The sequence below is a fragment of the Papaver somniferum genome, chromosome 2, assembly GCF_003573695.1.
Source record: "Papaver somniferum cultivar HN1 chromosome 2, ASM357369v1, whole genome shotgun sequence".
NCBI lineage: Eukaryota > Viridiplantae > Streptophyta > Magnoliopsida > Ranunculales > Papaveraceae > Papaver > Papaver somniferum.
The window spans coordinates 121,836,494-121,854,541 of NC_039359.1; the positions used below are offsets into that span (position 1 = coordinate 121,836,494).

The 18,048-nt window shown below is 38.2% G+C and overlaps 1 protein-coding gene across 1 annotated transcript; it reads right to left on the reverse strand.

The window, feature by feature from the left end:
• Positions 1 to 6,234: 6,234 nt before the first annotated feature.
• Positions 6,235 to 8,263, reverse strand: LOC113348987. Its single transcript, XM_026592906.1, has 8 exons — positions 8,098 to 8,263; positions 7,801 to 7,912; positions 7,606 to 7,690; positions 7,398 to 7,476; positions 7,175 to 7,288; positions 6,962 to 7,074; positions 6,745 to 6,855; positions 6,235 to 6,619 (listed from the first exon to the last, which is right to left on the reverse strand). Exons 1-8 carry the CDS (start codon positions 8,201 to 8,203, stop codon positions 6,494 to 6,496), a joined length of 846 nt encoding a protein of 281 aa, XP_026448691.1. The 5' UTR covers positions 8,204 to 8,263; the 3' UTR covers positions 6,235 to 6,493.
• Positions 8,264 to 18,048: the final 9,785 nt, after the last annotated feature.

Sequence of the window (18,048 nt, forward strand, 5' to 3'; positions counted from 1 at the left end):
TTTAGTTTTCTTTTGTTTCAAGTGATTTGGTGGGGCACACGATTCAAGTTGTTACCTTTGCTAGGGTGAAATAGAGTGACTGAGTTACCTTTTCCAAAAAAAAAAAAAAAATAGACCGGACCAGTTAGACCAATCGGAATAAATACTAACACTTGGATAGCAATATGTGTGTGTTCTCCCTGTTTCCGTCGCCTAAGCAAGCGTGGAATGCAGGACCCGTGGGAACTATCGTGTTATCTGCTGACAAGAAGCATGCGCTTGGATCCAAAAGATCTATTCATGCCGTTAAGTTAACAAAAAAAAAATAATAATAATAAAAAATGGTTATTGTTATGTGTAGTCAACTGCTGGTTCCCTTGTATTTTCCAGTTTGTTGATCTAGATTTAAGTTATTGACCACCGGTTCCCTTGTATATGCCAGTGTGTTAATATTAGTCAGACCGGTATCTCAGTCATTTAGGTTAGGTTCATCTTGGCAGAGGCCTTCAGACAGATATGGGAAACACCGTTCGCTTTTCAACCATCTACATTTTTCTTTCCATCTTCTTAATCTTTTCATGTGATTAGTCTGACTCCGAGTATGATGTCCATCGTGAAACTATCTTAGTAGAGCTCTGTCACTTATATGAATTTTAGTATGCTTGAGTGCAAACTCGTGTACAACAATTGGAATTTCGCATCAGGGTTCTTCCTCTTAGAGTCAATAATTGTATGCCAACCAAGGAGGTTCTTTAGTGCTTTCCAAGGTTCTGCGTAGATAGATAGGGTCTGGAGTATTGGTTTTTGTGGGTACACCTCTGATAAACCCACCCGAGATTAACTCGGTCACTTTTCAAGAATAAATTTTGCTCGAGGACTAGCAAATAATAAGTTTGGGGGTATTTGATAGACGCATTTATGTGTCTATTTTCATCTCTTTTGTGTATTTTGTTAGTACCCATTTTTGCTTATTGTGGTGTTTTTATGTTTGTTTAGGTGTTTTTGGAGAAATACCCCTTGTGTAGAAAGAGTTGCTCAATAAGTAATGTTTTACACCCTGGAGAAATGCACTGAAAGGCACCCCAGAAATGCACCGGAAACGTCTCAGAAATGTACCGGAGGATCCCAGAAAAATTACTATTTCCACCTAAATTACTATTCGCACCCCAGCACTCTGGATAAGGGGCACCTTCTTCTCAAATTCAAATAAGCTTTTTGGCGGGAAAATTGGTTCATCAACTGGCAGAATTTAAATCGACAAAATGAAGGTGTTGTGGTGCGATTCAATGGCTCAAACTTGGTAGGAAGATGTGATATAGCTTAAGGAACACATTGTGGGCATCGGATTCGATCGGAATTGGCTGGAAATCCTGGTTTGAGTCACGAGCTCAAAACAGAGCAACGTGTCCTGTAACACGAGTTTGATTGTGTGTTTGCCATGCATGGAGTGTTTTGGAGAAGTTCGATGACTTTGGAGGCGTGGGGAAGGTTAACTAGAGCGTTCAGGATCAAATTTTACGTGTGTAGAAGCCAAAAATGGAAATTATTGTTAAATATGGGCATCGAGCAATGACGGATTAAATGGAGAATATACGCAAGTAATGGTCGGATATTTTGGTACTAAAACACTATAAATACAAGGAAAAAGAGCTTGGAAGGGTTGGAGAGTTTTGGGGGAGAGTTTGGAGTCGAGAGAATCAAAGAAAAAAAAAACATCCAGAGAGAAAGTTTCTGCTGGTGCGAGAAAGGAAGAACGGGAAGAACAGACTTGCAGCAGCAGTCGTTCTTCGCAAGCGTCTGCGACACTCAGCTGTTGGTCGCATTCAACCAGGGAACAACTTTTCATTTCTGTCGCTCTTGTAATGGCAGTGTGTAACGTTTATATGCGTTCCAAACCCGATTATATTTACATTTTCTCTTGATTGTAAACAACTTTTGAGCATCAATGAATCATTTTGAGAGGTTTTTCATCATGAGTAGCTAAATCCAATCCCAGGGGTGACGAGGGAAGCCGTTCTTTCAAAAGTTATGTGGTAAAATTTATTTAAATTTATTTATGCAACTCTTTTATGATTAATTGCACCGAATAAATATGGAGTAAATGATTTTTATTAATCAATTGTGTTTTCTCTTGATGGAGTATGCTTAGTAAATTGCTTTTGATACTTCATGCTTGCGATTAACAATGGATGTTTTCAAAATCTAATTTAGGCAATGATTAGAATCACAATTTCCTTTGATTGGAGTTATATTGTTTAGAATTGCATGATAAGAATTGTTATTGAATCACATAAATTTTGGTGGATGGTGGAATCCTGATCCCCAGTAAAAATTCTCTCCCATATTTTGTTAATATTGTGCATGTAATTTTATTTATTTAAATCTAGAAAAAAGTTACCTTCACAAGTTCGAGTTTTAACGATACCCCTTATCACTACAACTACAAGCCACGAAAAATCTATAATCATTTTGTTCAGATTTAAAATATGATGTTGCAAATCGGATGAAGGAACCGTGGCCGATTCCTTGTTCTTCAGAGCAGCAGCAACGTGTATTTCTGTCAAGTTTTCTCTTGATGATTTCGACCTCTTCTTTTGATTCTCTCGACTCCAAACTCTCCCCCAAAACTCTCCAACCCTTCCAAGCTCTTTTTCCTTGTATTTATAGTGTTTTAGGACCAAAATATCCGACCATTACTTGCGTATATTCTCCATTTAATCCCTCATTGCTCGATGCCCATATTTAACAATAATTTCCATTTTTGGCTTCTACACACGTAAAATTTGATCCTGCACGCTCTAGTTAACCTTCCCCACGCCTCCAAAGTCATCGAACTTCTCCAAAACACTCCATGCATGGCAAACACACAATCAAACTCGTGTTACATGACACGTTGCTCTGTTTTGAGATCGTGACTCAAACCAGGATTTCCAGCCAATTCCGATCGAATCCGATGCCCACAATGTGTTCCTTAAGCTATATCACATCTTCCTACCAAGTTTGAGCCATTGAATCGCACCACAACACCTTCATTTTGTCGATTTAAATTCTGCCAGTTGATGAACCAATTTTCCCGCCAAAAAGTTTATTTGAATTTGAGAAGAAGGTGCCCCTTATCCAGAGTGCTGGGGTGCGAATAGTAATTTGGGTGGAAATAGTAATTTTTCTGGGATCCTCCGAGACATTTCTGGGACGTTTCCGGTACATTTCTGGGGTGCCTTTCAGTGTATTTCTCCGGGGTGTAAAACATTACTTATTGAGCAACTCTTTCTACACAAGGGGTATTTCTCCAAAAACACCTAAACAAACATAAAAACACCACAATAAGCAAAAATGGGTACTAACAAAATACACAAAAGATATGAAAATAGACACATAAATGCGTCTATCAGCGGACACTTGGGATGAGTACATTCGCATGGGAAAAACAACTGCATATGATAATCTCAAAATGTTTTGCGAAACTGTAGTAAACCATTTTGGTCCACGTTTTTTATGACAACCAACACAAGATAATGTCAATCGACTACTAACTCAGAATGGGGAGAGAGGCTTTCCTGGAATGTTCGGTAGCCTTGATTGCATGCATTGGATGTGGCATGGATGTCCGTATGCTTGGCAAGGTTAGTACAAGGGACATTACACAAAACCAACTGTGGTTTTGGAAGAGACAACTTCTTATGATTGTTGGATATAACATGCTTTTTTTGGACTTCCGGGTTGCAACAACGACATCAATATCTTGCACAAATCTATGTTGTTCGAAGAATTGAAGAAATGCTCCAGCTGCCAATTTCACCATCAACGACAATCAGTATAACATGGGGTATTTTCTGGCGCGCGGAATTTATCTGGCGTGGTCAACTTTAATTCAAGCTTACGATGAGATACCTATAAATGAAGAATATGTCCGTGCTCAATGGTTGTTTAACAAAAGACATATGGCATGTAGGAAGGATATGGAACGAGTATTTGGAGTTTTGAAGAGAAAGTTCCATATAATTTGTGGACCATATCGTTCTTTTAAACCAATAAAAATAAATAGAGTTATGCTCACCTGCATCATTTTGCACAATATGGTAATTGAAGAAACTCGACGGGATAAAACCTGGGTTCATTATCCAGATAAAGATATGAGGAAAGATGTTCAACCCTCATGGGGTGTGCCTGCACGAGAATATAGATTGGTGGAAGAGAGAATTCAAAACATAGGTTTACATTTAAGACTAAAGGAGGATCTCACTGCTCACTTGTGGGATGATTTTGGAAGAAGAAACCCTTACAATTTTTTTTTTTAGTGTAATTTGATTTGTGTACTTTGATTTCGGTAGTTTAATTCATGTACTTTGATTCGTGTACTCTGATAATTTAAATTGCAAGTAAGGATTAAATTGAAAAAAAAAAAACTAAAAGAATTACACATAACAAGTTAAACTAACAACTAAGTCATGAATTTAAAAAACCATGCCAATGTGATGACATTATTGATATCCTCCTTATGGGCGTCTTATTCATCAGAAGAAGATCCGTCATCTGGTGTTGGCCGTTGCTGGGCCTTATGTGCTTAAATTGCATCAAATTCATCTTGCCAGTATCGAAGTTGTGCCCAATTCATCTTGGAAAAGTCCATTCCCATAATTCCTCGCATGTGTGCATTAAAGTTTTTCTTTTCAACTGCCTTACGACATTTCTTCATTTCTGAAGCCATTTTATTACGTATAACTAGTTTATCCATATCATTCTTTTATTTTTTTTCAAAATAACCTTGAAGGTTGAACTCGGCCGAAGTTGAATTTGATGATTGTGCATCATCTTGAGCTTTCTTTCTGAGCCTTTTTGTTTTTTTCACACCGACTCCATCGTATACCTCAGCCTTTCCATTAACATTCAAATTAGAATGATGCATAAGCTCTGCAGATTTCTTCATGTTCTTCTAAACTGAAATTCGGACCGCGAACTCTTTGTGATGCAGAATTTTGTGTATCTTCTTGACTTGCCATCTTATCTAAGAATGTGTTTTAGAAAGTGAAATTATAAAGTGGGTGAAGAAGGTGTGAGTGAAGTGAAATTATAAATTTTTGGGGGTGTTGAAGGAGACATTGAATATGAATTATAAGAATTTTCTAAGTGTAGAAGGTGGAGAAGGTGTGAGTTTTGGAGTTGAAATCAACTGAATTTATAGGGAGTGAATTAGTAGCCGTTGGATGTAATTAGCCGTTGTCGGCCCAGCAGGAACCGGCCGGATAAGTATGGTACGAGCTTCGGCTCTGTGGAAATCGAGTCTCGACTCAGTACACACCGATCGGCCTTGTTGGAACCAGTCGTTCTTGATTGAGTCGATCGGTTCAATCAGAGACGCAATGAACAAACCCTTGTGTTTGGAGGTTTTCTCATCCGTTTTAATGGTCTTCCAACCCCACTGTAGGTGTATAATAGGAAAATCTGACTGTTTGTTATGCCAATTGGAGTTGCTTTTAGAGCGTCTCCAATGCTAGGGGTCAAGGTCATCCTATGTGGAGCTCTTATTAACACCTTTTAGCTGTGGGTCATTTACTACATGACAAAAATAAATAAATATAAAAATCTCCACCTAAATTTCATCTCCAATCCCCAAGGTGTTATCTAACACTTTTTGTTTAAATTTAAAGACAACATATGATGTGGACTTAAGACCGAGGGTCATGAAGAAAGTCTTATTAAGACTTTCTCCTTTACCCCCACTTAGTCATGTCATCTTTATTTATGACCTCCACTCTTGTATTGGAGATGAAAATTTGGTAGATAAGATCTTAAATCCTATGCATCATGCAATTTTAAGACCTTAACCCTTTGCATTGGAGATGCTTTTAGATTCTACAGTGTCAACCAGAAACGGTTGTTTCCGTTCTAGATTTTATTGTCGCGTCCATCGGGGTAATTCCAATGGGATGAACACATTTGGATAAATACTTATTTTGGGACTACAATGTGATAGGAAAATGTGCAAACAAGATGGAAAAACTTGGGGGTTTACATCGAAGGATAGCCGGCCAGCCATAACTTGGCCGTTAAAAGCAATATTTTAGTACATGTCCACTATAATTCGGCCATAACGTGGCCGAAATCGTAACCATTCTCAGCAAAGCTGCACAATGGCAGTTGTTTGTGATGCATATAAATCAAAGACACCAAGTAAGGAATATATATATACAAGATGGACATTACAAAGTAAGCATATCGTGAGCCAAGTGATTGTAATATGCGAATACCTATGGATCGTTTAGGCACTAGTTCTTATTCCGTATAACAAACACAAGAACTAATAAGTTGCAGGATTGAAAATAAAGAAAAGAGACATAAATGTTCCTCGAGTATAAAGACAGTAACAGAGCAACCCTGTTTCTGTGGATGAGGTCTTGAGAATTTTTTTTTAACTATGTTGTAATGTACTGTATAAATTATGAATGTAATCAAATTATTTATGATACACTATACATACATGCAAAGTTGGATAATAGACACAGAAGGTTTGATTCTATTCCTCTGACTCTGAGTCTGAATATGGCGGACAAGATCCGTCATCTACATTTGCTAACGGGTTATATTCCGGTGAACTTGGGTCCGTGCATCCTGTTACAAAGTTCAACTCGCAGCGGTCACCCTGTCGTACATAATTTAACAACGTCCATTAGCATAACAAGTCGGATATATCGGTTTGCTTAACAGTTTGTTGGCTTGGGTTGTTTAAAATGAAATTTATTAATACAGCTAAATCATCTTACTTACCCCTTCAACATTTAAATTACCAATCATGCGACAACGAGTAGGAACAATATCGGAATCCGGGAAAATTGCTTTTTCACAAGCACCGTCTCGGCTCAATTCTTCAGCCAACCCCTGCAATGCATCATTAGAATGTATAAGTTTATTAGGGAGCATTTTTACTTCAATTGAAGCTAAATTTAGTAATTTGAGACGGCGTACATAGTGTAAGAGTAGTTACCTCGTTAAAGAAGGCCAGGGGCCTGTTTCTCCATACTTTAAGACTCTCAAACTGAATTTTGTACGGTCCGTCCCACTCGCTTCCATTCGTGAATGAGAAGATCAAGCTTATAGCTGCATGCCGAAAAAAACATGGAGAGATAACCATAAAAGTTAGGAAAAATAAGAGCCAGCCAAAGCTAAGGTATATATGAAATGATTCAACATTACCAACCATGTTTAGGAACACAAATCTTGATGGTGTAAAATGGAGGATCAGCTTTGCCGCGAGTCTTCTTGAGCATAGATCGCGGCTCACCACCACACATAATGGGCTGATTAAAACCTCCTATTAACATCGAAAACCCAGTTAGCAGAGAAAGATGGAATTTAAACAATGGCAGCTGTATATCTCATAGTTCACTAAAGTAGATTACAAGAATTGAATATTCGATTACCATTAAATGCAACCCCGAACTCTTCATTTGGAGCCAAACCTTTTGCCATGGGATTGTAGAATATTGTTAGCTTCTCACCCTGTAGATTAACAAAATTTTATTACCAGAATCAGCTAAGTTTAACTGAATGTCTGAGTCCCTTTGTTTTTATTACAAAAATTGTGTTGACTCAAAATAAAGAAATCTTGGTTTCTGAGTGCTAACATACAGAGGTAGGAGGAAGGCCATTCATGGTCTTCCAGAAGACAGGAGCTCTTCCTAGATCAAAGTCTGCCCATGTCGGTAATTGATACCTGCAAAGTTAAAGGATTTTTGGTTTTACAATCAAAATTATGAATATGTGTTCAAATTTCATATGGCCAATTGTTTGTAAAGGTTGCCTTGTTCCATCTGAAATACATACTTTTTAGTTTCCTCTTCAGTTTGGGTTGCAACAGCGGCGGCACTGACTTTGGTGGTTATCTTGAGTGCATCTCCTTTCTTTTCAAGAGAATACCCTCTCAATGGAAGAGTACCTGCAAAATTACATGTTATGCAACAAAAAGAAAAACCTTGCTAAATACAGCTCAAAGAAACGTAGCTCAAGATACATCAATTTTTATCTCTGTTTAAGCTATAATATTAGCTCTAAGAAAACAAATTCAATTTAGAGCTATTTCATCAACAATATATAAAAACCAGACTAGTAAAGAAGGCATACCAAAAGGATTCGAAACTGATGGGCTAGAGTGGCAAGTTGAATAAGAACGGCGACTGAAGAGACGCTGCGACGGGGAAGAGATAATTGAAGCAGTTGAAACAGCCATTGAAGCCTCCTCCTTCAAAGCTGCAGAAAGTCTGTGCAAGTGTCAGTCAGCCTAATCCATACAATCAGTAAGAAATATATGGTGAGAAACATAACCACAAATTCAAATAAAAATCGTGTCGCTAGCGGACAAGTGTCTCTCTCAAACCTCGTTGTCCTTGATTTTCAAGTACATCTATCTCTCTGACCATAACAAATTTTGCCTTACCCAGAAATGAAAAGCCAACCATTTTCAATTCAATGGCTTTGACATCAGTAACACCCAATTCCAGATTCTCCCCATCTTCTCGCCAAACACCAGTAATCAAAAAATCACTATCTAAGTTCATCCATAGTGGTAATATTAGGACTAATGTGAGGAAAAATGTTGATACAACTCACTCACTCATTCTTCATCTCAGATGCATACAATCCTTTGAATCTCCGGCAAAAGAGACGGCCGGTGACCGTTGTTTTTGCAGTGTCACCGGCAGACGAAAATGTTGGCAAAATATTTTTATCGGATGTGAAAGTGAAAATGAGGAGTGTTTATTTTGCAAGGAAATGGAATTCAGCTGATATTGCAACTGCTGTTGTTGTGCTCTCAATGCATATATGCTGCCTTTTCGCGCCTTTTATGTTCAGTTGGAATGCATTTTGGGTTGCTGTTTCGCTTTATGTGATCACTGGACTCTTTGGAATTACTCTCTCGTTTCATCGAAATCTTTCTCATAGAAGCTTTAAACTTCCTAAGTTTCTTGGATATTTGTTTGCTTATTGTGGTGCTCAAAGTGAGTCAAAATTTCAATGCTTTTCACCAAATTTTGTTTTGTCATTTCATTTTTTTCGTGATGCCCATTCTTGTGTTTGGGTGCAGGGAAATCCAATTGATTGGGTTAGTACTCATAGGTATCATCACCAATTTTGTGATTCAGACAAGGACCCCATTGAGGGTTTTTGGTTTAGCCATATGAGTTGGCTCTTTGACACTAATTCTATCCTTGAAAAAGTATGGAATCTCTTTCTTTCTCTTCTGTTGTTATTTTTTCTTTTTCTTTTTTCGTTCGATCTGACGATTGTGCTCGCAGTGTGGAGAACGAAACAATGTAGGAGATCTAGAGAAGCAACCCTTCTACAGATTTCTTCAAAAAACTTATGTTGTTCATCCAATTATACTTGGGGTGATCTTATATTGGCTTGGAGGATTTCCATTCACTGTCTGGGGCATGGTAAGAATTTGCATTGATATCTCTTACGTATGTTCTTGTCATTCTTTCTTTGAAAGCTAATGTATGAGATAGGGACTTTGTGACAACGCAGGGTGTGAGGATAGTATGGGTGTATCATATAACTTGGCTGGTGAATTCAGCTTGTCATGTGTGGGGAACTCAGATTGGAACTGTTGGAATCTTGCAACAATTGAAGAAACGTCAGATGTATCAAACAATAAATATAAAGAACAGTATCAAACAACTCTACCACGAACAAATTGATGAGGGCAGAATCACAGGTTCAACAAGCTGTCCTTAACACATTAGTTCGCGGGTATACTCTGAAGTAATGCTAAACCCCAACGTGCGAAGATGTGTCCAGGATAAGACTGCCCGATATAACTTGAGTTAGCACAACGCAAGTTACCCAATCTTGAACTCAGTAACAGGGATGGAAGCAAAACGCCGCACAAAATATAAGAAGAAGAAGAAAAGTAGACCTAGAGATAGTCGCTGCTTGTGTATTTTTAAAACAGAATTTCGAGTCATATTTATAGGATGAGATACTTGCAAATCAAGTTAGGTTTTTTGTTTTCTTCAAAAACAAGTAAAACTCGTAAAAGGAATTTCCCACAAATAAAACTCTTAAAAAATAATTTTGGAATTAAATTCCTAAAGAAAAAATTCTCCCAAAAATAAATCCGTGAACTGCTAGCGTTTGGTGTAGTTCAAAAATAAATCCGTGAACTGCTAGCGTTTGGTGTGCTAAACAGTGAACGCGATGTCTTGAACTGCTAGCGTTTGGTGTAGTTCAAATAATATCCACGCATGATATCCTCCAAGTGTTGCTAAGTTCGTGCCGTTTTGTCCATTTTGGCCCTGGACATATCCTGTTTCTCAGAATGCTCTAAATAATTGGATCCATTCTCATAGGAAGCGACCCACTTCCTCATTCAGATAGGTGAGTTCCATCAAGAGTGTTTACTGCTACACCCCCACTTCAATCTTAAATTGAAACTATAGAACTCATTAAGACTTAATTAAAAATCATCCTCCACATGCAGTCATACTATCACATCAACACCATAGGGAAGGGACAGATAATAAAATTATCTGATAGTGTTTACCTTTAACTACCACAAATTAGTTGTCTCATTCGAAACCTTGATCTTGGAATCTCCAGTCAGCAAGGTTGAGTATCCTTCATGGCAAGTTTAATTATTTGAGCCTAAGCCCCATCCCCTTCGATGCTTAACTAACTATCTCCTTGGACAAGCCTTTCGTCAAAGGGTCCGCGATATTCTCCTTGGACCTTGTCCAATCTATGGAAATAACGCCTGTTGAGATTAGTAATTTCAAAGAATCATGTCTTCTACGCATATGTATAGACTTTCCATTGTAGAAGCTATTTTTAGCTCTACCTATTGCAGATTTGCTGTCACAATGTATAGATATAGCTGGCACAGGCCTATGCCAGAGAGGAATGTCTTCTAAAAAGTTTCTTAGCCATTCGGCCTCCTCTCCTGCTTTATCTAACGCAATAAACTCCGACTCCATAGTTGAGCGAGCTATACATGTCTGTTTGGAACTCTTCCAAGATACAGACGCACCTGCTAGAGTGAATACATATCCACTCGTAGACTTAGACTCCTCTGAGTCTGCTATCCAGTTCGCATCGCAAAATCCCTCAAGGACGGCCGGATACCCTTCGTAATTCAAACAAAAGGTCATTGTGTACTTCAAGTACTTTAGCACTCTATTAAGTGCATCCCAATGTTTCTGCCCTAGATTACAAGTATACCTGCTTAACCTACTCACAGCATAAGCAATGTCTGGTCTCGTACAATTCATCAAATACATCAGACTTCCTATGACTCTCGAGTATTCAAGTTGGTTAACACCTACACCCTTATTCTTCATGAGTTTGCAAGAAGAATCATATGGAGTGCAAACAGGTTTACAGTCAAACTGATTATATTTCTTAAGTATGGATTCAACATAATGAGACTGACTCAGACTATAGCCATTAGAAGTTTTTCTAATCTTCATCCCTAATATGACATCAGCGGGGCCTAAGTCTTTCATGTCAAAGTTCTCATTCAACATTTTCTTAGTGGTATTAATAACATCCATGTTTGTACCTAGTATAAGCATATCATCAACATACAAGCATACAATCACACAGGCATCCTTGACAAGTTTAGTATAAACACACTTATCAGATTCATTAATTCTAAAACCACTAGAAAAAATCATCACATGATCAAATTTCTCATGCCACTGTTTAGGTGCTTGTTTCAATCCATACAAAGATTTCTTCAGTTTACAAACCTTCTTCTCACAACCTTTAACTACAAATCCTTCGGGTTGTTCCATATAAATTTCTTCATCTAATTCACCATTCAAAAACGCTGTCTTTACATCCATTTGATGTATCTGTAGGTTATGGACAGAAGCTATAGCAATTAACATCCTAATGGAGCTAATTCTACTTACTGGTGAATATGTATCAAAGAAGTCTATACCTTCTATCTGTTTATAGCCTTTCGCTACCAACCTAGCCTTGTATTTTTCAATAGTTCCATTTATATTACGTTTTCTCTTGAAAATCCATTTACAACCTATGGCCTTAGACCCTGGAGGTAAATCTACAAGTTCAAAAGTACCGTTTTCTCGAATGGAATCCATTTCACTAATTGAAGCTTCTTTCCACCATGGAGCTTCAGTACAGTCATGGCTTCTTTATAAGTCTGAGGATCAGACTCGGCTAGGTATGTAATGCAACCAGGATAGGTTTTCATAGTTTTAACCCTTTTACCTCTTCTAGGTTCTATTTCTGGTTCATCTTCCTCTAAAGGTAATGACTGACTGGATGATGTAAATTCTAGGGGATCATCTAAACATCTCTTTCGAGAATCACGTTTCATAGGAAAAACATTCTCAAAGAACTCAGCATCCCTAGACTCCATGATAGTATTCAACCCTATGTCAGAAATTTCAGAACTCACAACCATAAACCTATGAGCACTAGAATGCTCAGGATACCCTATAAAAACACAATCAACGGTTTTGGGTCCTATCTTATTTGTCTTAGGAGGAGGGATGGCCACCTTTGCCAAGCACCCCCACACTTTGAAGTAATCATAAGATGGTTGTTTACTTTTCCATAACTCATATGGACTTTTATCTGATCCTTTAAAGGGTACTCTGTTCAGGATGTAATTGGCTGAGAGGATAGCCTCCCCCCACAAATTCGAAGGTAATCCTGAACTAATCAACATGGCATTCATCATATCCTTAAGGGTACGGTTCTTTCGTTCAGCTACACCATTGGATTGAGGTGAATAAGGGGCTGTAGTTTCATGTATTATCCCATGTTCTTCACAGAAATCTCCAATAGGAATTAGATACTCACCACCACGGTCAGACCTAAAAGTTTTAATGGTAGCATTCAATTGGTTTTCAACTTCACGTTTATATATCTTAAAGGCTTCTAAGGCATTGTCCTTCCCTCTAAGCAAATAAACCTGACAGTACCTCGTACAATCATCTATAAAAGTGACAAACCATTTCTTACCACCTCTAGTTTGAACTGACTTCATGTCAACTACGTCTGAATGAATCAATTCTAAGGGTTTAGTGTTTCTCTGGACATTCTTCCTGAATGATTTCTTAGCATGCTTAGATTCTACGCAAATCTCACACTTATAACTTTTATCCAAAGTGAATTTGGGTATGCAGCCTACGCTAGCCAGTTTATGCATTGATTTGTAATTTACATGACCAAGTCTACCATGCCAAACATTCGATGACACACACATGTAAGCAGAAGAATCATTCAATTTCACTTCAGGACAGGTTACATTAAGTTTGTAAAGACCCCAGTCTTATAACCCTTACCCACATAATCATTGCCCTTAGTTACTATAAGTTTTCCAGACTCAATTGAAACTTTAAAACCCTTATCATCTAAAACAGAACAAGAAACAAGATTTTTGCAGATGTCTGGAACATGAAGAACTTCATTCAATGTGAGAGTCTTGCCAGATGTGAGCTTCAGACCGACCTTTCCTTTTCCTGCAACCTCTGATGCAGATGAGTTACCCATATAGAGTTTCTCGCCTTCCCCTACCCTCTGGTAGGAGGTGAACAGGTCTCTGTTCCCACAAACATGCTTGGTAGCTCCAGAGTCTACCCACCAGTCCATCACATTGGTCACCAAATTAACTTCAGACACTACTGCAGAGAAAACTCGTCCTTGTTCTTTTCAACCAAGTTAGCACTATCCTTTTTGTCCTTACGATGTCTACAGTGAACTGCCATATGTCCAGTAACTCCACACGCATAACAAGCACCCTTAATTTTAGTAATGCTAGACTCTGGTTTTCGAAACATACCTTTCTTGGGAGGACCACGCTTAGAGTTACGATTGTTACTCTCACCTTTTCCAGCTTTGGAAGATCTGTGTTCAGTCATATGAGCTTTGTTACTCATGTCCCTTGCAGAAGACACGTTCTTATCCTTGGTGCACAGCATCTCTTCCACTTGAATTTTCTTTCCTAATTCAACCATGTTGATCTCGCCAGTTTCATGTCTTAGCTTTTTCTTGTATTCAGACCAAGAAGATGGTAACTTCTCAATTACCGCAGATACTTGAAACGTCTCATCAATGACCATACCTTCAGCAAGAATCTCATTAATGATCTGTTGAAATTCGAGAAATTGATCAACAACAGGTTTATCATTCGTCATCTTGAAGTCCATAAACTTCGCCACCAGAAATTTCTTGCTCCCTGCAGTCTCCGCTTGATACTTTGCTTCTAACGCAGTCCACAAATCATAAGCACTGAAATTTTCTTTAGCATTGTAAAAATCATACATCGCATCTTCCAAACCATTCATGATATGATTTTTCGCCAGAAAATTACACCTCTTGTTATACTCGATCGCCTCCTCAGTTAAACCTTCAGCATTCATCAATTCAGCATGTGGAACAAGTACATAATCCAGTTCATGATGGCTTAGATAAAATAGCATCTTGGATTGCCATCTCTTGAAATCCTTTCCGTTAAACTTCTGTGGTCTTTCAACATCGTTCTTTCCCATTGTTACAAGGAATATAATGTGTTAAGATTGTTGGAATCTTGCAACAATTGAAGAAACGTCAGATGTATCAAACAATAATATAAAGAACAGTATCAAACAACTCTACCACGAACAAATTGATGAGGGCAGAATCACAGGTTCAACAAGCTGTCCTTAACACATTAGTTCGCGGGTATACTCTGAAGTAATGCTAAACCCCAACGTGCGAAGATGTGTCCAGGATAAGACTGCCCGATATAACTTGAGTTAGCACAACGCAAGTTACCCACTCTTGAACTCAGCAACAGGGATGGAAGCAAAACGCCGCACAAAATATAAGAAGAAGAAGAAAAGTAGACCTAGAGATAGTCGCTGCTTGTGTTTTTTAAAACAGAATTTCGAGTCATATTTATAGGATGAGATACTTGCAAATCAAGTTAGGTTTTTTTTTGTTTTCTTCAAAAACAAGTAAAACTCGTAAAAGGAATTTCCCACAAATAAAACTCTTAAAAAATAATTTTGGAATTAAATTCCTAAAGAAAAAATTCTCCAAAAATAAATCCGAATAGGAAAGGGACTTGGTGCATGGTATACGCGTATATCGCATGGGTCAAAATATGTATTTTTGCCCACCCGCTCCACCCACGTTTTACAATTCATACATAAGTGTATGATTATATAGTGGAGCTCCTCTTTAGTTTTCCACAATGTGGGACTAAAGGTTCCACTTCATTCACCCAAAAATGAGTGAGTATCCTTAGACCCTTAGGTCATTAGATCAAACCATACCAAGACCATAAAATCTTTTTAATTAAAACTCATTTTCTCCAACAATCCCCCACATGAATGAAATATCGGAAAACGAAAAATCAGAGTAAGGAAAATACCATTTAGGCAAAGGTGTCCATGAGGTCTTGAACCTTGCTTAGTGAGAAGTTACCGGAACTACTAGCTAAACAGTGAACGCGATGTCTTGAACTGCTAGCGTTTGGTGTAGTTCAAATAATATCCACGCATGATATCCTCCAAGTGTTGCTAAGTTCGTGCCGTTTTGTCCATTTTGGCCCTGGACATATCCTGTTTCTCAGAATGCTCTAAAGAATTGGCTCCATTCTCATAGGAAGCGACCCACTTCCTCATTCAGATAGGTGAGTTCCATCAAGAGTGCTTACTGCTACACCCCACTTCAATCTTAAATTGAAACTATAGAACTCATTAAGACTTAATTAAAAGTCATCCTCCACATGCAGTCACACTATCACATCAACACCATAGGGAAGGGACAGATAATAAAATTATCTGATAGTGTTTACCTTTAACTACCACAAATTAGTTGTCTCATTCGAAACCTTGATCTTGGAATCTCCAGTCAGCAAGGTTGAGTATCCTTCATGGCAAGTTTAATTATTTGAGCCTAAGCCCCATCCCCTTCGATGCTTTACTAACTATCTCCTTGGACAAGCCTTTCGTCAAAGGGTCCGCGATATTCTCCTTGGACCTTGTCCAATCTATGGAAATAACGCCTGTTGAGATTAGTAATTTCAAAGAATCATGTCTTCTACGCATATGTATAGACTTTCCATTGTAGAAGCTATTTTTAGCTCTACCTATTGCAGATTTGCTGTCACAATGTATAGATATAGCTGGCACAGGCCTATGCCAGAGAGGAATATCTTCTAAAAAGTTTCTTAGCCATTCGGCCTCCTCTCCTGCTTTATCTAACGCAATAAACTCCGACTCCATAGTTGAGCGAGCTATACATGTCTGTTTGGAACTCTTCCAAGATACAGACGCACCTGCTAGAGTGAATACATATCCACTCGTAGACTTAGACTCCTCTGAGTCTGCTATCCAGTTCGCATCGCAAAATCCCTCAAGGACGGCCGGATACCCTTCGTAATTCAAACAAAAGGTCATTGTGTACTTCAAGTACTTTAGCACTCTATTAAGTGCATCCCAATGTTTCTGCCCTGGATTACAAGTATACCTGCTTAACCTACTCACAGCATAAGCAATGTCTGGTCTCGTACAATTCATCAAATACATCAGACTTCCTATGACTCTTGAGTATTCAAGTTGGTTAACACCTACACCCTTATTCTTCATGAGTTTGCAAGAAGAATCATATGGAGTGCAAACAGGTTTACAGTCAAACTGATTATATTTCTTAAGTATGGATTCAACATAATGAGACTGACTCAGACTATAGCCATTAGAAGTTTTTCTAATCTTCATCCCTAATATGACATCAGCGGGGCCTAAGTCTTTCATGTCAAAGTTCTCATTCAACATTTTCTTAGTGGTATTAATAACATCCATGTTTGTACCTAGTATAAGCATATCATCAACATACAAGCATACAATCACACAGGCATCCTTGACAAGTTTAGTATAAACACACTTATCAGATTCATTAATTCTAAAACCACTAGAAATCATCACATGATCAAATTTCTCATGCCACTGTTTAGGTGCTTGTTTCAATCCATACAAAGATTTCTTCAGTTTACAAACCTTCTTCTCACAACCTTTAACTACAAATCCTTCGGGTTGTTCCATATAAATTTCTTCATCTAATTCACCATTCAAAAACGCTGTCTTTACATCCATTTGATGTATCTGTAGGTTATGGACAGAAGCTATAGCAATTAACATCCTAATGGAGCTAATTCTACTTACTGGTGAATATGTATCAAAGAAGTCTATACCTTCTATCTGTTTATAGCCTTTCGCTACCAACCTAGCCTTGTATTTTTCAATAGTTCCATTTATATTACGTTTTCTCTTGAAAATCCATTTACAACCTATGGCCTTAGACCCTGGAGGTAAATCTACAAGTTCAAAAGTACCGTTTTCTCGAATGGAATCCATTTCACTAATTGAAGCTTCTTTCCACCACGGAGCTTCAGGACAAGTCATGGCTTCTTTATAAGTCTGAGGATCAGACTCGGCTAGGTATGTAATGCAACCAGGATAGGTTTTCATAGTTTTAACCCTTTTACCTCTTCTAGGTTCTATTTCTGGTTCATCTTCCTCTAAAGGTAATGACTGACTGGATGATGTAAATTCTAGGGGATCATCTAAACATCTCTTTCGAGAATCACGTTTCATAGGAAAAACATTCTCAAAGAACTCAGCATCCCTAGACTCCATGATAGTATTCAACCCTATGTCAGAAATTTCAGAACTCACAACCATAAACCTATGAGCACTAGAATGCTCAGGATACCCTATAAAAACACAATCAACGGTTTTGGGTCCTATCTTATTTGTCTTAGGAGGAGGGATGGCCACCTTTCCAAGCACCCCCACACTTTGAAGTAATCATAAGATGGTTGTTTACCTTTCCATAACTCATATGGACTTTTATCTGATCCTTTAAAGGGTACTCTGTTCAGGATGTAATTGGCTGAGAGGATAGCCTCCCCCCACAAATTTGTAATTTACATGACCAAGTCTACCATGCCAAACATTCGATGACACACACATGTAAGCAGAAGAATCATTCAATTTCACTTCAGGACAGGTTGCATTAAGTTTGTAAAGACCCCCAGTCTTATAACCCTTACCC

Excerpts from the sequence above, each read along its gene's own strand:
- LOC113348987 (XM_026592906.1), bottom strand. The coding sequence starts at position 8,203 with ATGGCTGTTTCAACTGCTTCAATTATCTCTTCCCCGTCGCAGCGTCTC. Across the intron at positions 6,856-6,961 it reads CCCTGGCCTTCTTTAACGAG|GGGTTGGCTGAAGAATTGAG; the intron begins GTAACTACTCTT and ends GATGCATTGCAG. Across the intron at positions 6,620-6,744 it reads GTAATTTAAATGTTGAAGGG|GGTGACCGCTGCGAGTTGAA; the intron begins GTAAGTAAGATG and ends TATGTACGACAG.